Source organism: Nelumbo nucifera, chromosome 3 (assembly GCF_055504915.1).
Source record: "Nelumbo nucifera cultivar China Antique chromosome 3, China Antique-T2T, whole genome shotgun sequence".
In the NCBI taxonomy this organism is placed as follows: Eukaryota; Viridiplantae; Streptophyta; class Magnoliopsida; order Proteales; family Nelumbonaceae; genus Nelumbo; species Nelumbo nucifera.
The window spans coordinates 2,547,382-2,569,548 of NC_142651.1; the positions used below are offsets into that span (position 1 = coordinate 2,547,382).

Consider the following 22,167-nt stretch of genomic DNA (forward strand, 5'->3'; position numbering starts at 1 on the left):
ACTGAAGCCATTCCTCCATACAATCTGATCCAAGCATTGACACAGCCAACAACAAATGGGCAGCAGAACTAAATAAATTGTCGATGCCTTATTCTTGCTTAAAATGTTTTATGTGTCATCTATAAAATGATACCTAATTCCAGTCTTATTATATTGGAACTCAAAATGCAATCGAGAACTGATGCTATCAATGATAGGGTCTAAAATGTCATTATATATACACACACGTTAGTGTAAGTTCATGTGTGCAAGTAAATATACAAGTTGCCACAGTTCACAATCTCAATACCGCCCTGACCACTCTATTCATGGGGTTGATCTAGAATTAAGCTACCAGATAATAATCTCCTCCTTCCTAATTGACTTTCCTTTTTTATATCTGTGTGATGAATTGATGATAGCGTTAGATCATCACTTATTCGTGATTAGATTGTGGTCCTTCTATCATATTCTCTTTTTGCCTTACCCCAAATTAGTTATTTGTAGCCCTCTTTGTAGGAACAGTTGGTGATCGAGCCCATGAGAAACGATAATAACAACAACAGACGTTGGGTGATCCCAACAACACGTCTATCTAACAGGCCCACTAACGTTGATTACATAGCCCTCTAAAAGATTGTCGGGTTGGGTTGGGTTCAATACTTAAATTGGTGACCTACCTCCATCAAATTTGGCCCTTATGATAGACGTAGCTAAGATGAGCCTACTAAATTGGTGGACATCATATACGTAATACGCTGTGACCATTGGCCAACATTTTATTTAACGATTTTCCGTTTATTCAGTAACCGGCCCACTCCAAGAAATAGAGAAATAGAAGAAAATCAGTGAGTGGCCCAGCAACTGAAAAGTCTTTAGTCTTTACACAACTAAACAATTGTGTTGTGTTCCTCTTTTTCACACGACGCCCATCCTCAATTCCTCGTTTTCCATAGGGAAAATCACTGATGGATACGGAATCAACCAAGTCCGAAATCCCTGGCTAATGCTAACCGCTCCAGCCAGGAGACTTGTACTGAAGTTGAAGAGCCTACAGAAAGGGAAAATGTACCGCAGTTTATGGATAGATCATCAATCAAACGGTCTGCATTGATGGCACTGTTTGTTTTGCGAATTGCAAGCAAGAAATAGGTGATGTGATGGACAAGTCGAAAGTCCAAATCCCAAATGGTACTTTCCTAATTATATTCCTAAAAATCCGGTTTGATTGTGCAAAATCTTCGATGAGGATAAACAATAAATTAAAACGTCCAATGCAGAATTCTGAATTCCAGCCCCCCCTACTACTACTAGTCCTCTTCCCCCCTTTAAACCATATCATGTTCGTGAATTTGACATCAATTCGGGGTTATAACGCTTTTACAGACTTTTAAACATTGAAAATATTTTTATCTTTTTTATAGAAAAATATTTCCAATACAAGATTACAAGCCTGCAACACAAGTCGATTTCCTGAAATCTACTGTAGGGAGTTTCCGAGTAGGGAATTAGGGATCCGATTAACCCGGGGTTAGAGGCTGTGTTTTATATCTAATGGTGATTTCTACGAGATCACATCTATGCCCCACAAACACCTCAAATGCATATCTCAGCGTGTATTAGAAATATCTTTTCAAAGTTGTCTGTTTCAATGCACGATTGGAATATGCTGTGGGGTTTATATGTGAATTCAATTTCCACCGTTCCACATTTTGAGTTCATATTAGGGGTGGCCACGACATACATACATGAATATAATAATGATAATAATATAAAATAAAATATATAAAACTATTATGAACTCATTTAATCCATTGTTTTGGACGGTTAAGATTTGCAAAAGAGAATTCACTATCGTTAGTAATAGAATGCCGCTTTTTGGTACTTTGTAATCAGGTGGTTTGGTTCCTCAGAATCCTCTATTCAGTTTTCACTTGTTTATCAAAAAAAACCCTCTTTTCACTTGTTTACCCATACACACAAAAAAAATAAAAGAAGAATCCACTTTTCACTGAAAAGGACCTAAAACGGGGTCAAGAGTCCAAACTCACGAATTATTTTTGAGAAGTGAAGAACCTCTTTGGCTCTTTACTCTTTCTTTTGAAAAGAATGGAACTTCACCGGAAGGATTGACAAGGCTACGGAGATGGAGTAGGTAGTAGTAGGGTTTCTCTCTCTCTCTCTATGCCTCTGAGGTCCTTGTGTTTATCTTTCGTTTCGGTAGAAGATAACGTTGCAAGAGAATTCCGAAGTGGGTTCTTGATCATTTTCGTCTTACGCAATCGGTTGAAGATGGTGGACTTTTCGCGGGTACAGAAAGAATTGGTGGATTGCAACAGGGACACAGCTATCTCTGGGGTCAGCATAATGCTCCTTGGAAACGATCTCTCTCATCTCTCAGGAACCATCACCGGCCCCGTTGCCACTCCTTATGAAGGCGGTACTTTTAAAATCGATATCAGATTGCCCGGTAAATCTATTTCTTTTTATTAATTAGGGTTTTAGTTTCTATTTCTTGTTACATTTCATTAATTTTATTGAATTTTGATTGAAAAGTCTTAACTTTTAGGGTTTTAAGTGCCCTTGACCTATTCGTTGTGAAATAACTTGAGATATTTACTCAGCTTGTCTCTTGCGCTTTGCTAAAATTATGAAGATTAAGTTAGAAATACCTGTAAATTCTTCAGTTTGAGATTCTTATAAATTTGAAGGGCAGTTAATTGCTTAATCCAATCTCTTTGATTGGGAATTGGAAAAAAAAAAGAATTGTTGAGATTACTTGCTGGGATTTATTGAAGCCACTCACCCCTCTAAAACATAGACGGATTGCCTATAGGGTTATTTTAAATGTCCAAACATTGATATTTCGTCCTTAACTTCATCTAAATAAATAAAATATAATGATTCTTTATTCATGAAAAAAATAACTTCACCTAAATAAAAAAAAGGGAAAAATGTGGGCCAGACCAATTTGGAAATCAAGCAAAATCTATCCTGGTTTAGCTACAAAATGATAAGTTAATCATTTATCACAGAACATGATTTAATTCTGTTATCTTTTATAATAGGTTTAATGTTTAGTATTCGTCAGGAGAGAAGAAAATTGATTCAGTTTATGACAACTTGACAAGTAGCCTTATTAATGTTGGTCTTTTTTTTTGGCAGATGGGTATCCTTTCGAGCCTCCAAAGATGCAATTTATGACAAAAGTTTGGTATGGATCTCCTACAACAATGACTTGTCCATTAGTTTGTTCTCTTCATTTGTTTGGTTCTTTAAATGCCTACCTGGTTGCCAACTCTATGTTGGTACTATGAATCAATTGCACTTCAGAAGCAGACCATCTACTGTGGAAGGTGGACACATGGCTAGAGAGAATATTAGTGGAATTTCAATCAGAAATTTGTTAATTTATCCCGCTGCCTTAGGGGGTGTTCGACAACATGGTTGGTTTTGTTTTTGAAAACAAAACAACTGCCATATCTGTAAAAACAATACAATTTTGCTGATGTGGCAATTTTTGTCTTCAAAAACAAAATCAACCATGTTGTTGAACACCCCTTAATTTTCTCTCATCTCCATGGATTTTGCACTGGTTCAGTGCTCTGAAGCTTGAAGTTTATGTCTTTTCTTTGCCCATTGAGGGAGCTCCCTTTCCCTTCCCCCTCCCCCAAAGAAAGAGTTTCACTATTTGGTTTTTCTCATCTCAATATGTTAAACATAATGGTTACTTTAGTAGTCATGGTCTGAGAGTTTCTTTTTTTTTTTATGGAAAAAATTATGTTAAAGTGCACATGTTGCATTGTGTCATATCTTGTTTTCCATGGCACGTTTTTTCACTAATCATCTGGCTGTTGGGAGTCTGATCTCCCATTACCTATTTGTGTTTGCTCTGGTGTCTCTCCTCTGCATGCCATGATTACTACTTGGACGGTTGGACCTACTGTATATTAGAATTATTAGGATATTTAGAACTTGGAATTGATAGCAACCTCTTGTAAGTAATACTAGGCAGACTACCAGGTCCCTCAGATGGCATATCATCCAATCAGTGTGACCCACATGTAATGGAGCAAATTGGTTACAGGTTAATTTTTTAATTGTAAGAAAATAAAAAACAAAATAAAAGAAAGTTAAAAAAACAAAGTGGAAAGATGAAAACAAGAGGAATAAGGGTGCTGAATGGGCTGCTATTAGAACCAGTTGCTATTTCACCTTGCCCATATATGTTGCACTCAGTGGCGGAGACTGGATTTTTTTTTTTGGGGGGGGGGGGGGGGGGGGGGGGGGGGGGGGGTGGGGGGAGTTAAACAGGAAAATGAAATAGGGAGTACAAGTAGGGTTTCGAGAGAAATGAGATGAGAAGGTTTGGATTTATTACAGATTTTTTTAAAGAAAAAATAATTTTTTTTTTTTTATTTTGGGAATTGGAGTAGTATTAGAGAGTGATCCTTAACATCTCAGTTCAAGTTTTGAGGGGGCCAAGGACCCACTTTACTGTTTTTAATTCTGCCTCCACTTACTACTAACTATACAAATGGTGGTATTAAAAAGGGCAAGGACCCCCCCCCCCCCCCAAATATACTTGGCTCCGCCCCTGTTTGCACTCTCCCTCCCCTAAAATTAGGGCTTTATTAAGACAAAACCCCACTTACAATGCACGTTATTGAAACTGCTGAGCTTAGAATTCATGAATTTGTCCAGTCTCAAGTTTGATTTTCTACACCATGATTGTATATTCCAGTTATGAATGGAATAATTCAGTTTGACAAATTTGCATTCATGGTGATTAGAGATGGGGTTCATACTAATATGGGATATATGTGAAACTATGAATGAACATTTAATTTGAACAAGAATGAGTTGATCTGTTATGCATGAGAATTGAGATTGACACCTGAACGTCAATATGGATAGATGATGGTTTTCTGCTTCTTTCTTTGATTTTATCCTTAAATTTCTTTTCTTTTTTTTTTTTGTATCATGATAATATGCCAAACGGATATTGTAATCTATAAGCAACACCATGACTGTATATTTCATTTATGGATGGAACTCCTGTATGTGTGCATGTGTCTGTGTATGGTCATTTTATTTCTCAGTGGTCTGAGCCTCTTGTGCATGCGTCTTGTTTGGAGGGGTCTGTTTACTCTTACTTTTAGGCACTGCTATGGTCAAGGATAATTGCTCAGTTATTCATAAAAAAAAAGGGATAATTGGTCAGCTGATGAGTTCTTGCTCCACATTTCTGAGTGAAGTTGTTATCAATGATGAAAGAGCTGAACTTGATCATATCTTTTTGTCATATTTATATTTCATATGTTTGTGCTATAAAAAGATTGGTCTGCTTTTGACTTGTCTTCTGTGATGATTCATATAACAAAATTAAGTGTGTACATCTTCCAATACTTTAGGCCCAGGATGCTTAACTAAGTTATGACCCAAGATTTTTAACAATTTTTTCTTCTGCATCATCCATTGAAGGCACCCAAATATCAGCAGTCAAAATGGAGCAATCTGCTTGGATATCTTAAAGGATCAATGGAGCCCAGCCCTCACACTAAAAACAGCACTTCTTTCTTTGCAAGCACTGCTTTCTGCCCCTGAACCTGATGATCCTCAAGATGCTGTGGTAGCCCAGCAGGTTCCGTTTATGTTACCCCCACTTAATGCCCTGTGTTCATTTTACATTTTGTGTGTGTTTTCATTTACTTGGGGCACTTCCAATCTTTTCTTACAAGTTTGTAACTGATGCTACAGTATCTTCGAGATTATCCAACCTTTGTTGGGACAGCACGCTATTGGACTGAAACTTTTGCCAAGAGGTCATCCATTGGAACTGAAGAAAAGGTATGCGAAAGATTCATCTTTACCTAGTTTTTTATTGCAGTATTGATGTTTTGTAACATGGTTTCATCCTCTCAACCGAAAAGCCTGAAAAGATTGCTCTTGGTGACAGATACAGAAGCTTGTGGAGATGGGTTTCCCTGAAGGTCTAGTGAGGACAACTTTAGAAGTTGTTGGTGGTGACGAAAACATGGCTCTTGAGAAACTTTGTTCTGGCTAAAGTGGTCTTGCAGTGGCATCCATCTTTACTCGTGTCAATTTCTATATTTCCTTGAGAACCTGGAATTCGGAAGAATTTCGATTTGGATATTTACATACTCAATAGAAGCCCCCTATCATTACTCTTACCGATCTTTTGTTTCTGATTACATCTCCCTTTGCCTCCGTGGCCGTCCTCTGGACTCTGGAGTCACCACATCCATATTGTCGTAATCTAATTAACAAGCCATTTCTGCACAGAACAGTACTGTTAATGGAGCTTAAACAAAAGACAAGGAAAAATATATTTAGATAGTGTATTTAACTTTGTAGCGAGTCTATTGCATTTGCTGCAGGCTGCAACATATCATTCTCATTTCTTCGTAAGGCTCTATTTGGAAGGAGTATAAATACTCGTGTAGAGTGCAAAACCTTGTGTTTTGTACTATTTTGTATGTATTTGTGCTGTACATATTTATATTCATATTCTTTCCAAACTGAGCCTAAGTAGGAATGCATTTTAGCATGTCTTGGCCTGATTCGACAGGTGCACCCATATTCGAATGTATATCTATGCTATTGTAAAGAATCGAATACTTGATTTTGGAGTAGGTTATTGAAGATAAATTTGATCACATGTTGCCAACTTATAAGTTATATCTTTATCATTAATTGTACATGTACATATTTGAATTGAATATTTTATTGATTCAAGCTTAAAAAAACTAATCAAACTTACTCTAAGATTTGATCTTGATTAGCATACAACTTGAATCAAGCCTTATCCAATTTGAGCCTGAAGTTTTTTTTTTATTATTAAAGTTCGATTTGATTGCACCCTCATAACCTATGGTTATTTGCTGTAGTACTTTTAAGTCTACAATCTAATTGGTAAAATGTTATAGCTCTACAATCTAAGGAGTAAAAGGTCATTGGGTTCTACGTTTTTATGTGCATAATAAAATCTTAAAGATCTCCAAAATAGTTATGTCAAATATGTATGATGTTTATTTTTTGGTTAAACTTAACTTCGATTATGCACATAAAAATGATGGAATTCATTATTGTCCTCATTTAAATAAGAAATACTATTAATGATGGATTAAGATGAAACCAACACGAAATTAACACAAAAAAAACAAAAATGAACGAAATAAACAAAATTATTTTTAATAATAATGTAGATAAAATACAAAATTTAAAACCAATTTGATAATGAATTCGTTTTCTTGTCTAGGTGGTGAGTCAACGGTCCAACCTTTTCGGATCAAATAAATTAACCCATGATGTCATAATTAAATAATAAATATTTAGAAATATAAAAACCATGTAGAAAACATTTGGATACATCTTTAATATTATATATTCATCATATTAATCAAATAAAGCATTTAAGTGTAAGAAATAAGAATTATTTTATTAATAATGAAAATGGAATACAAAATTTAAGATCAACCCAAAAGCAACATGGGTTTTCTATCTAGGTGGTGAGTCAGTGGTTCAACTATTTAGGCCAAATGGCCAACCCACAATGTCATAATTAAATAATAAAAGTTTAAAATAAATAAAAATACAATAAATTATAAAAAAAAAATTATAGAAAAATATGAACACATCTTCAATATTATATATTCATTGTATTAAAAAAATAAGTGATAAATAAAAAATATTTTTACTAATGATGGAAATGAAATACAAAAAATTAGGAAAAATATAATTAGCTAGTGTCCGACTTGTGACTCTACTAACTGGTTCAAAAGATTCAATTAGCTAGGTCATTATATTGTTGACCAAGTGAATGTTTTTGACAAGTAGTTTGATGGTAAATTGACCAAAAATCTTGATCAAGTGATGGGTCAATTAGTTTGACCAAACAATTTGACCATGAGGTAAAAACGCTGATAAGAAAAACTAATGTTCTAAAAATCGACTAAAACCTTATTTTCCTCTTAGTTGAACAAATCAGCTTTTGTTATAAATTAAATAATAAGAATAAAAATATAGAAAATATTATAAAATTTATGAAAAATAAATATGGATTGAATATTATATTTTCATTATATTAAAATATGTATGAAAAAACAAAAAAGATTGTTATTAATGATGGAAATGGTTAAAATACAAAAGAAAATGAAAACAATGTCCTCGTCAACCCAATATTCAATTTGATGATAGAAATGATCAAAATGATATATTGAGTATCAACCACATGGTAAATTTCTAAAAGTACATTAAATTGTCTTTAATATTCAAAAATGTAATTTTATGAAAATTTTGGAAAATTTATTATACTTGTGTAATTTTGAAAATTTATTTAAATTTTTATTAAATAATTTATTTTCTTTTTAAATGGTTTACTTACACAATTATACTAATTTATTTTATAATTTCTAATATAAACTAACCAATAATTTCCTTTTTCCAATATTATACTAATTTATCTTAATAATTTGTGTAATTATTTGTTCAAATTATAGTTTTCCATTTACCATAGTCATTTATCTTTAATAATTTTCAATAATTTGCAATGAAAATTACATAACTTTTCAATGGTTTTCCAAAATCAATCAAATGTAATAAATTTTCATAAAATTTCCAAAATGTTCTAATAAATTTTAATAATTATTTAATGCATTTTAAATATACTTTCAAATACTTTATAACTTTTAATTTCAAAAATGTTATTTTATGAAATATAGTTTTATGAAAATATTTGAAAAAAATATTACATTTTTCTAACTATGGGGATTTATTGATTTTTTTAAATTGTTATTAAATATATTTTTTTATTTGGTAGTTTACTAACAAAATTACACTAATTTATCTGTTATTTTTCAATATAAAATAATTAATAATTTCATTTTCGAACACTATAATATTTTGTTCCCCATTTGTATTTGGTTATTAATTATAATAATAACAATAACTAAAAGTTTATACTTTTTGATAATTGTTAAATATAATTCTCAATTTTATAGAAATTAGTTAAGGAGTTTTCAATTTCTATAAAATGTTGTTAATGAGTTAATTAGTAACAATATTTATTAATTCTTGGTAATTTACTAGCCATACTAATAAGAATATTTAATTTTTGGTAATTTATTAACTTTTGGTAATAACACTATTTAATACTCATTGAATATGGGTGGGATTAAATATTAATCGTATTTAACTATTTATTAATCAATATAAATATTTTAAATGAGGGAGAGCGGATATAGATTGGGAGATGCATTTTAGGAATTGATTAGGGAGTGGGGCAACATGATACTTTTCTATTGGTTTATATGAGATACCTTAGGAGAGAGATTATAGGAATATTTTTAGGCAGTTAGGTAATATGGCTTAATGGGAGTGGTGGGAATGGGAGAGGAGAGGAAGTCAAAGAGAATGTGGGGTGGGGATAATGGAGCAAGGAGAGGCATGGTGACGGGGACCTGTAATTTGTTAAGATAAAATTAAACAATAGACCCAAATCGATACAACCCAAGTTGGTGGGTTTTCGCTAATGGTCAATCGGTTTTGAGTGACAAACTGTGGACTTTACCAGATCGATTTGGTTGGCGAAACAGTCTACAACTGAGCTGAACCAATCATTGAACACTCCTAATTTCAACTAAATTTATAGTCTAATATCTAATAAATAACAATAGTTTAATCTCTAATAATTATTGAAAATATATAGCAAACGTACACAATCATTGAAAATAAGTTTATAATGAAAATATAAAAGATATATAATAAAAATACAATAATTACAAAAATATAATAAATACTGAAAATATACTAAATTAGTCAATAAATAGTGTAATCTTAAATAATAGTTTAATCTCTAGTAAGTATTAATCTATAAATTATAAAAAATATATATAATTACTAAAAATAAATTTATAACAAAAATACAATAAATACGATAAATTAAATTTCAAAAGTTAAATAATAGTTGTTTAATCTCCAATAATTATTGATAATTGTCTATTAAATAACAAAAATAAAAATACATTTATAAATAATTATTGAAACCATATTTATAAAAAACAATAAATAATTACTAAAAATAAAATAAATATCAATTATAGTATATATAAATATATAATGAATATACACTATTATTGTAAAATTATTACTAATAAATATAATTTTGTTTATAGTTATTTTCTATAATTATTAATTTATATAAGTGAAGTTATTTACAATATTATTTAGTTATTGAAATAATATTGTTATTTAAATTCTTAAAATATTAATTATTTATTGAATTTAATAATCCATAAAATTATAATTGTACTATTTTACATAATTCGTTATTAATTTTGTAAAATATTAAATTATTATTAATATGAATATTATGAATTCTATTATAATTATTTTTCTACTTTTAAGATTTTTTTAAATTTATTACATAATTTCGTTATTTTAACTATTTAAAATTTTGTTATTTAAATATTTAAATAATATGTAAAATATTTAAAATTTTTCATAATTTGAATTTTATTTATTTTAATGTTATTACGTAATATTAAATATTTTGTTATATTATTTAGCTATTTTTAATATTTTTATTTAAGATTTATAGTTATTGAAATATTTAAATAATCTTTTATTTTTTAATGTTAAATTTTTATTATTTGAATAACATTTAAATTGAATAATTCATAAAATTATAATTTATATTGTTACTACATAATTTCATGATGAATTTTGTAAAAGTATTGAATTATTTTTATATAATTTAAATTTAGTATATAATTTTGTTATAACATTTAAATAGTTCTGAATTTTTTTAATTGAAACTTTCTTTAGATAGATATAAATAAAAAGTGGGGAGAGTATAAATAGGAATTAGAGATAGTTTAGGAGAGAATCTCTCTACTAAATTAGAGACAATTTAGGAGGAAGTGGGGGAAAGTGGTGCCACTTGGCTAAACATTAGAAAAGCAAATCTCTCTTTCTTTATGGTTGTTAGAAATAGTTAAGCATACGTGATTTCCTTGTTGGTTTAATGGGTAATTATGTGGAATTAAAAAAATAAAAAATTCAAAAAAACAGAAAATTGGGAAGGGGGTTTGAAGCAAGGAGAGGGCTGGTGATGGCGAACCAATTTTAATATATATATATGTGTGTGTGTGTGTGTGTGTGTGTGTGTGTGTGTGTGTATGCTTCCTACATTTTCTATACTAGCTTTTGCAAAAATTATGCAATCATCAGCAAATTGTAATATGGGAAGGAACAGGCGTGACACCTTGAATCCTAGTTTTTTTTTTTTATCATTCTCCTCACTACTCTCAATTAACTTTGTTAATACCTCTCCAAAGCACATCCCAACCATGTATTAGGAACATCTCCCAATGACAAAGCTGAGATGTGTATGTGGGGCATTTTTGGGGCACGTTTTGTGGGGGTAGATGTGAACTCATGGGCAAGGTTGTGTTCTAGTACCATTTGTTAGGTGACTGATAGCCTAAAATGAACTCTAGGCTTTACTTTAACAAATTATTTTACATACAAAATTACTAAAATAACTATGTTTTAATTTGACAAAAACCTCATTTAATAGTCATCTTCTAGCATTTTTATTGAGTTAAAACAGGATTATTTTAATAATTTTGTATGTAAAATAATTTATAAAGGAGTAGAATGAGTATTTGGAAAAAACTGGTGCATCAATTTAATGTTTTCCATTTGAAAAGGTGACGGAGGAAGGTTTTTGTCGATTTTCTCAAAAGTCCAGGATATATATATATATTAATAGGATAGGGGTGCTCTCTCGGTGCAGGAAACCCATGTAAGAGCAACCCAGTAATTAGTGTCATATAAATAATAGTAATTACTGATTATTACAATAATTAATTACTGATTATTACAGTAATTTAATAAATATATAATTAGTGATTTTAATTGATAATTGCTTATTATTATAATAATTTAATAAATATATAATTAATTAATAATTGCTGTTATTATAAATATTGTTAATAACTAGATATTTACTTTAAAATTATAAATACTATTAATAAATTACTGATTATTACAGTAATTTAACAAATGTATAATTAGTGATTATAATTAATAATTACTATTATTATAAATATTGTTAATAAATAGATATTTACTTTAATTTTACTTTAAACTAAAATTATAAATATTTTTATTAATAAATAATGCTAATGAGTTTAGTAATTATTGTTAAATTAAAAATAATTAAAAACGTTATTAAAAGTATTGTTATTGATTATTTAATAAAATATTATAATTACCGACTATTATTGATAAATATTGTTAATTTAATTTAATTTTGGTATTTATTAATTTAATGAATATTGTTAATAAATCCTATTCATAAATTTAATATTTAATGTTATATTAAAAACAACTAAATAATATTATTAAAGCTATCATTAATGACTATTTAATTAAATAGTATAATTACTTACTATTATTGATAAATGTTGTTAATAATGTTCTTACAATCGATGGTTTAACCGTTCTGTTCGAATGGATGGCCCGTTTTGACAACAAAAATTACAAGCAAAAACATACGAAATTGTTCTGGCCACTGGTTTTTGGGTCAACGGTCCGATCATCTGGGTCGAATGGACGGTCTGTTCTAACAACAAAAATTATAGGCAAAAAATTGAGTTTGTGAGGTCCATTAAGTAGTATCATACGTGTTATGTCATTTGAGCGTGTGACTCATACGACCTGAAAACAAAACCGTTCCGGCCATCATTTTTGAGTCAACGGTTTGACCATTCAGATCAAATGGACGGCTCGATCTGACAACAAAAAATTACAAGCAAAAAATTACATAACCATTATGGCCACCAGTTTTCGGATCGACGGTTCGAACAAACGACCCATTATGACAACAAAAATTACAAGCAAAAAATTGAGTGTGTGAGGTCCATTAAGCAGTACCATATGTGTTATGTCATTCGCGCATGTGACTCATACGACCCAAAAATGGAACCGTTCTAGCCATCGGTTTTCGGGTTGACGGTTCGACCGTCTGATTCAAACGAATGGCCCGTTCTAACAATAAAAATTATAAAAATAAAATAACAGCCAAAAACCATTGAACGGGTCAATGGGTTAATGGTTCGACCAATCGGGTCAATGGGTTGTTGACCAATTCAACGGTTTTGGCCAGGGCCGAGATTGGAGTAAAACGAAACTGGTTGCCTAGACGGTTCCCAATTAGAAAAAAAAAAAAAAATGGATGACCCGTTCTGACAAAAAAAATTATAGGCAAAAAATTGAGTGTGTGAGGTCCATTAAGCAATACCATACGTGTTATATCATGCGAGCGTTCGACTCATACAACCTGAAAACGGAACCATTATGACCATCAGTTTTCAGGTTGATGGTTCAACTGTTCAGTTCGAACGGATGGCCCGTTCTGACAACAAAAATTAAAGAAATAAAAAAATGACCAAAAACCATTGAATGAGTCAATGGTTCAACCACCTGGGTCAATGGGTCGTTGATCGATTCAACGATTTTGGCCAAAGACCAAGATTAGGATAAAATAGAATCGGTTGCCTGGATGGTTCTCAATTAAAAAAATTAAAAAAATGACCAAAAACCATTGAATGGGTCAACAGTATGACTGCTCAGGTCAATGGGTCATTGACCGATTCAATAGTTTTTGGCCAGGATCAACAGGTTAACGAGTCGATGATTCCATTCCAGCCCCTGCGAAATAGGCCCCTCCGCTAGTATATATATATATATATATATATATGAAATTTTCTCCGTTTTTTGAATTTTTATTTTTGTTTATTCCATGTCATTTTTTAAACAACCAATGAGATGAACTTTCCCAATAACCTAAATAATCTCTTCTCCTAAAATTATCTCTAATTCCTATTTATCTTCTAAATTATCAATAATTCCAATTTATCTTCAAAATTATCTCTAATTTACTAGAGAGTTTCTCTCCTAAATTATCTCTAATTCCTATTTATCCTCTTCCCTACTTTTTATCTATATCTATCTAAAGAAAGTTTGGATTAAAAATTTTAAGAATTATTTAAATATTCTAACAAAATTATATAATAACTTTAAAATATTTATTAAAAACACAAAAGATAATTTTATATTTGTACAAAATATAGCACGAAATTATGTACTAACAATTTAAATTATATTTTTCCAGATTATCAGTTTAAAGAATTTAAATGTTTTCTAGATTATCAATTTAAATAACTAAATATTTATCATAACTTGATTTTAAATAGTCAAAATAACGAAATTATGTAATAAATTAAAAAAAATCTTCAAAGTAGAAAAATATTTATAACATAATATTGAAATTAATAATAATTTAGTATATTACAAAATTAATAATAAAATTATGTAATATTTTTATTATTAATAACAAAATTAATAATAAAATTATGTAATATTTTTATTATTAATAACAAAATTAATAATAAAATTATGTAATAATAGTATAAACTATGATTTTATGGATAATTAAATTCAATAAATAATTAATATTTTAAAATTTAAATATTTTACATATTATTTAAGTATTTAAATAACTAAATATTTTAAATAATAAAATATTTAACATAACTAGATTTTAAATAGTTAAAATAAAGAAATTATGTAATAATTTAAAAAATATATAAAAAGTAGAAAAATAATTATAACATAAGATTGAAATTAATAATAACTTAATATTTTTACATAATATCATAAATAATTAATTTCACTTATATCAAGTAATAATTTGAGAAAATATCTTTCAAAAAATAATATTTATTAATAATAATTTTAAACTCTTTATCTATATTTATTATATAACCATATATACTAAAATTAATATTTATTATCTTTTGTGATAAATGTATTTTCAATGATTATGTATAAATTTATTTTGTTTTGTTATTTAACAAAAAAATTTCAATAATTATTGGATATTAAATTACTATTATTGAAATTTTTAAATTTAATTTATTGTATTTTTGTTGTAAGTTATTGATTAATATTTATTAGAGATTAAACTATTATTTGAGATTATACTATTTATTAACTAAGTTAATATATTTTTAGTACTTATTGTATTTTTGTAATTTCTGTAATTATTGTATTTTTCATTATTAACATATTTTCAATAATTGTGTATTTTGCTATAAATTTTCAATAATTATTGGAGATTAAACTATTATTATTTATTAGAGATAAGACTATTAATTTAGTTGAAATTATGAGTTGGTTTGGTTCAGTCATAAGCTATTTGGCCAACCAAATTGACTTGTCAGATTAGGGAGTTGGTCAACTAAAACCAACTAACCTTTTGTGAAAACTGGCTCACTCAAGTTGTATCGATTTGGGTCGATTTTTGGTTTGGTCTGTTTGTTCAAAAGATTTAAACTTAAAAATTTAATTTAATTTTAAAAGTTATAGTGCAATTATTAAAAAATAAATTTGAAAAATTAGATCTATGATATAAAACATTTTAAACTAAGAAATATGGGAAAATTCCCACTTTTCTATATTAAAAATTATATTTAAAATATAAAATATTAATATATATCCATGGTTAGGTCGTTCGATTTTGGTCCGTTTACAAATGGCCAAAGTGAAACTGATCCAATTTAGTTGAATTGGAAAAATTTTTAACCAAAGCCAACCTAAAATACTAGAAAATTGACCAACTCGGGTCAAGTTAATCGGGTTGGTCGGTTTCATCGGTTTGATAAATAAACCTAACTGAAATTAATTATTTTTATTTTTGTATTATAAAAAATTTCTTAAAAGCAGTATATAAAATATAAAAATAATTATTTATTTAAAAAGTTGAAAATATAAAACAATGTATAATCCTATGTATTTCTATTAGGGTCATTTATTAGAACACACTTTTAGGGATGGCAATTTTCCCCATCCCCGACGGGGACCCGACTTCCCCTACCTGATGGGGCTAGGGATGGGGATTGTTTTGGTGGGGCGGGGTCGGGGATGGGGATTGAGGTCCTCACCCCACCCAACCCCAATTATATATATTAAATGTTATTTATATTAAATCTACTATTATATTATTTATTATATATATATATATCAAAACAGATTTAAAAGATTATTTATAATTTATAATTTGTATTTATTTTAAATAAATTTATTTAAAAAATACTATTATCTAAAAACATTTTGGGAATTCGGGTCCCCATGGGGAACCCATCCCCGTTGAGGATCGGGGATGGGGTTAATTTCAGAATCAAGGTTGGGGTTAATTTTAGAATCGGGGTTGGGGATGGGGAATATGATCCCCGCCCCGTTGCCATTCCTACACACCTTATAGTTTTACATATTTACTTAAACCTACCTTATAGTTTTCATTTTACTAAAACATCCCATATATTTTGCAACTTATTTACTTAATCAACCTTTCATTAAGAAGTGCTTGTTTTGCCATTAGGCCCATGATATTTTATTCAAAAAATACCCTTAACACTTTTTTGTATAAAAAACAAAATTGAATAAATATAGCTAATAGAGTGGTTGCCTGTGTCTTATTAAGGGAAAAAGTGGTATTTTTATTTTGTTTTGATTAAATTTATTTAAATGAACATTAGGGCCAATATTGTCATATAATGGAAGATTGATTAAATCCATTGCAAATTATAAGTGGTGGTTTAGTAAAATGCTAACTATATGGTAGATTTTAGTAAATCCATAAAACTATAAGGGGTATTTTATTATATGACCCTTTCTATTATTTAGCTTTCTCTTAATAAATCCCGTGCATCACACGGGTCCGCGCTAGTATTTATTAAAATGAAACTATAACTCAAGCCCAACTGCACAATTGTTCCCAATAATTTATTATCCTCCTCGACTAGACACAACTGATCCGTTGCTCTCTGATCGTCGCTCGCTGGACAGGAGGTTGCTAGGGGTGACTCCTCCTCTTCCCCTTTTTTTTCTTCTTTCTCTCTCTATTTCCAGGGAGGCTCTCTCTCTCGAGAACTCTCGAGTTTTTTTTTCCTTTTCTTTCTATTTAATTTCTTTTGTTGCTATGTTCGTTTGTTCTTTGTTTCATTTGTTCTCTGTTGAGTTTTTCTTTTCGTTCTATTCGTTTTCCCTCTGTTTAATTTCTTTCTGTTTCTCTTTTCGTTCTGTTCGTTTGCCCTCTGTTCGTTTTGTTCGCTGTTTGTTCTCCTTTTAGTTCCCCCCTATTCCCTTTTGTTCTCCCCAGGTTCCCATCTGTCAGTTTGTTCAATCTTTCTGTGGGCGTTTTGATTGGGAGTTTCTTCTCTATAATCCTTTATGCATTAACCACCGGTGGAATCTGCCACTTGCATTGTTGTTCCCAGCATTTTGGAAGGTAGCTTTAGTTCTCCGGCGTTCAGGACAACAATAACAGTTATTTTGATGTGCTGGTTAATAGTTATAGTTTTGGCTTCTTTGCGGATTGGTTCGGAGTGGGCAGACGTTACATATCTTGGCTTATGGCTTTTAGAAACCTGCCTTGTCAGTTATGCTCGCGAGCTATGGTAGTTTGGAGATGTACTTATCCACTTCTGTTGGTAATTTTAAATTACCTTGCTTCGATTATAAATTACAAAAATTCTTTCGATTCTCCTACATTCATCTTTTTTTTTTGTTCTTATTGAGATTTGTCTTTGCATTTTAATTGGCCTTATTGATGATATCTTTTTGTATCAATATCTTGAATGAATTAAATATTTTAAGAATTAAAAAAAATGAAACTATAAGAAAAATTTTTATGATTGTCAAAACCTTCGGGAGAGATTTTTATATTTCACCTTTTTTAATAAATTGTATCACATGACTAGTGATGAGGGACTGGGCATGCATTTACACTTATACAGTTCAACAGTTGTTGTATGCGTCAGCCAAAAAACTCAAAAAAGAGAAAAAAAATACTTGAATGGCAGATGTAGTAAATATAGACAGCTCACGGCACATCGTGGTCATCAATGATAACGGTCAACTCAACGTCTTCTTTTGCAAACTTCAGTTATTTTTGACGGATGTGGGCAGTTGAGGATGTTATTTGTCACATCTCCATCTCGTTTTGACATTTATTCTATCTTACCTACCGAGTGCCGACTATTTCCTTTCCTCTCCCTGAAAATAAAGAAAAAAGAGAAATATCGTTTTAAAGTATTTAAAGCAAATCTCTCTCTCTCATTTTATTTGAAGCAAATAAAATATCTATTTGAATCTTTACCTCCGGTGTTTTATTCGAATTTGCAATTTGCTCCTTATATCTATATATATTGCCGTCGTCAAGGCTCACTTTGCTCCTTAAGTAGGGGGTGATCATTTTAGCCCGGCCTGCATCAGGCCCTTAAATTTTAGGGTCGGGTTTGGGCTTAATACTTCAAGGCCAGCTCAAACTTAGTCTGCATATATTTAAACTTACATATTTTGTGTATAATGTATATATATATGTATATGTGTTATTTTATATTATATTATATATTTTATATATAAATATTATAACATGACATATATAATTTATATTATATGTAATATTTTATATTATATAATGTATAAAATAAGTTTATATGCATGTTATGTCATTTAATATATAAATGTGTATTCTTTCATATATGAGTGACATTGACCTAAAATCAAACTCGACCCGGCCCAGCTCATGATCACCCCTATCCTTAAGCCTTTCCAAATTGAGGCCAAGCCATTCACATCACATTATTAAAGAGGAAAATGTCATATTAAAAAGATATTGATTGTTGGTCACTTGGATAACGCCAGCTTACTGCTTAATATGGCAAGGATCTATCTCACATGTTCCACCTACTAAGCAGGAAAGGAAGTCTGAATCATTGTTAATTTGTTACCCACCCCCTCCCCGAAGTTTCTTATATGATCAAGGAAACTAAATTACGTTCCATTTGTAAATAAATAATTGACTGTCTAAAAATACTGGATATATGCTAATGTAATGTATTGAAATCCTATATAAAGTGTGAAGAGAGAGAGAGAAAACTCAAAATAGATTTGATTTATTATTGAAGTATATGAGTTAGATTTCCTTATTCAACTAGAAAACATCTCACATGATTTGAGAATTGAGAGTTCACTTCACTCTACATACATACATCAATATAAAATTAAAATTTATTTATTTATTTATTTTTCTAAAAGAAAGACCATCTATGTGATTGAAGGAGAAACTATCTCATCTAATTAATATATTTATATTAAGTGAAAAAACATGTTACATGTTTCAAAATAAAGCATTTTTGTGAGCATCGTTATAATAATTCATTGAAAATTTTAATAATTGATTAAAAAGAAACTTCAAACCTAGGTGGAATATAAAGCTGGGGTGGATTTGGTTAAGAAATAACTAGCCGTATATTTGCAACTGCAAGTTGGGTTGAGATTTGAGAATTTGTTAAGTTTTCAATGGACCTCACCCCTAACTTGAGGCCGATGTGATCGAATTTCTTCAAATCAAGCAATTTGACATGCGACTTTAAGCCAATCTAAACTCAATGGATGGTACCATTCAGCAATAGGATTCTTCAATGTTCTATTAGACCTAAGTGAGAGAGTGGTAGACCTTTTTCTTTGTTAATGTATACTAGTGTAAAAGCATGTACTATGCACATGTGTATGCATTAATCATATGATACATGATATTTCGATTTAATTTTTATGATTAACATAGAATTAATCCAAAGACTAAGTATCCACTATAGATGTTATTTTCCTTGAATATTGTAGTCTCTGGCATGGGACTGGACACATGATTTGTACATCAGTCTTAGAGTTTATGGACCCCGAAATTTGCCACTAGTCTAATAAGAATTCATGTGTCGTAGGTTTGGATGACAATTTTTTTTTGGTTATTGCTTACAAACAGTTTTCCTTTTTGAAAATAATTCTGGACCACATAATTTGGTAAGGCCTGTTTCATATGTCATGAATCCTGTTAATAGTAGATTTCAAAGGGGTTGGAAATGAATTCTATTATTTGTAAAATATTTTATTAATTTATTTTTGGATTCGGGAAATTATATGCAAAATTCATCATCGCCCCATTTTTTATTTAAAGAAAAATAATTTTCTTATCCCCGTTCCGTCCTTATTTAGGGTCGAGGAAAATCCATCCCACTCAGAACGGAACCCCAATTTCACGGAAGAAATTGCCCTCCCTCGTAGACACCTATCATCCTACCGTCATATCCTACGTACAACCATCATTAAATGTTGTTGTGAGAAGTCCCTAATATACCATGGTTGAAGGTGGTGCACACTTTTTAGTTAGGACTTTTGTTGAAGGATAACCCTAGACTTCGTTGGAGTATTTTTAATATAGAAAATTGCAAGAGTCTATTAACACACTTCCATGCAAGGATAAAATATCCATACAATGGATATATTTAATATCAATGTACTTAAATAAGTTTGAATGCATTGATATATATATTTGTTTAAACATTTAGAACATCTCATTATAAAATAAAAAAGGAAAAGCAAAAAATATGAGTAACGGCCATATCAGTATACAACTATACCCATATTTGGGTATCAGGATATTTTAATCATTACCTACATGACACCTTAATTATTATTATTTTTTGTTTACATGGCACCTCAATTACTTGAAATGGAAAAAATTGTAAGGCCCTGTTTGGAATTGGATAGACTTTTATAAATTATTTTCATATTTTTAAAAGCATAAACTACAATATAGCATTTGTATTATGTACTTTATACTTTTAAAAGTATACAAAACCTTAAAAGTACGAAGTCAACTTTTTATACTTCATGGAACAGGTGGTACTTCTGCTTTTGGCGAAATTGTGTTTTCGTGTGACCACCCTTTGATAAAACTCTCGATCCTACCTCCACTAACCACTGTTAGAGTCGGACTTCCACCACCACTAGTCTTAGACCCCGAAACCATCAAAAATACAAATAGACATGCTTTTGCCAAACAGAAAATTATACTTTTATTTTGAAAAGCATATTATTCAATTTTTTTTTTATCCAAACAATTTTTAAAGCAAAAATGCCAAAAGTATGTTAGTGAGCAGGCTGCTCATAGACCGGCTAGATATGCTCTGGCCTCTGATTCTGTATCTACCATTAATCATCTAAGAACACAATTAGGCATAGTAAAAAAGTTATTATAGTTATGCCTGCCTTTATAAATTCCATTTGTAGGTGGGTATTAGAATTATATTTTCAAAATCAGGTTTGCTTTCTGGAAATATCTCTATTTATGATTAAACGAAAACCATCCCTTGTTTCATTTCAATTTTCAAATATATATTAAAGTCAATTTCAACATGAAAAAAATGCAACAAAAATAAAGAACCAAAGTCAATAAAATAATTAACTAATGAACCAAAGGTAAGAAAATAAGAAGGTGATTCAGCTGATGAGCCAAAAATAAGGGATAGGCAATTAGGCATACTTGCCTCACATTCAATCTCCAGAGTTTCAGACCACATTGCGAAAAATTCAAATAATTTATTTAACTAATTCCCTCTTTTCACACTCCATTCATCTCTTTCTATTATGACTTATCTATTTATTTAACTACTCTAAATAAACGGTCTATCCTTTTGTTATTATTATTTATTTTTTTTTTGTTTTAGGATGTCAGTTTCCAATATACAAAAACTATATTATAATATTGGATAATGCATAGAAGGTTCCTTCAAAATTAACTAAATCAATAGGTATATATATATTAATTGCAAACTGTAGAACAGTATTGGTTATTTAATATTTTATTACTTTATAGGAATTATTTATTTATAAAAGATTGATTATAAGGGGCCTACTGTACCACTCTAAAACCATGAGAAAACAGAAGTATTTTATTTATTTCATCTAAGTACGCAATTACATTAATCAACTAATAAATAGTTATTTTTTTACAACAACTAATAAATAAAGATTAGAAGTATCAAAATTGATGCCTTCTAGTTCTGGAAAGGGTATCGCAATTCACAACTCACAAGTAAACTCTGAAATATGAAGTAGGGGGGAGGGGGAGGCAACTGTAAAACTCAAATTAGAGGGAATAAGCGTGAATTGATTATAAAATAGGGGCAAATGTGTAAAAACCTCTAATGAATATGTACTTGCAGTGGTAGTTTTGATATTAGTCAAAACCAACGG

General features: G+C 29.9%; 1 protein-coding gene across 1 annotated transcript; it reads left to right on the forward strand.

Annotated features, from left to right (window-relative positions):
- The first annotated feature begins 1,897 nt into the window (after nt 1–1,897).
- Nucleotides 1,898–6,681, forward strand: UBC27 (ubiquitin-conjugating enzyme 27). The gene is made up of 5 exons (XM_010252282.2): nt 1,898–2,449; nt 3,145–3,193; nt 5,464–5,623; nt 5,740–5,829; nt 5,939–6,681. Exons 1-5 carry the CDS (start codon nt 2,164–2,166, stop codon nt 6,044–6,046), a joined length of 693 nt encoding a protein of 230 aa, XP_010250584.1. The 5' UTR covers nt 1,898–2,163; the 3' UTR covers nt 6,047–6,681.
- The last annotated feature ends 15,486 nt before the right edge of the window (nt 6,682–22,167 follow it).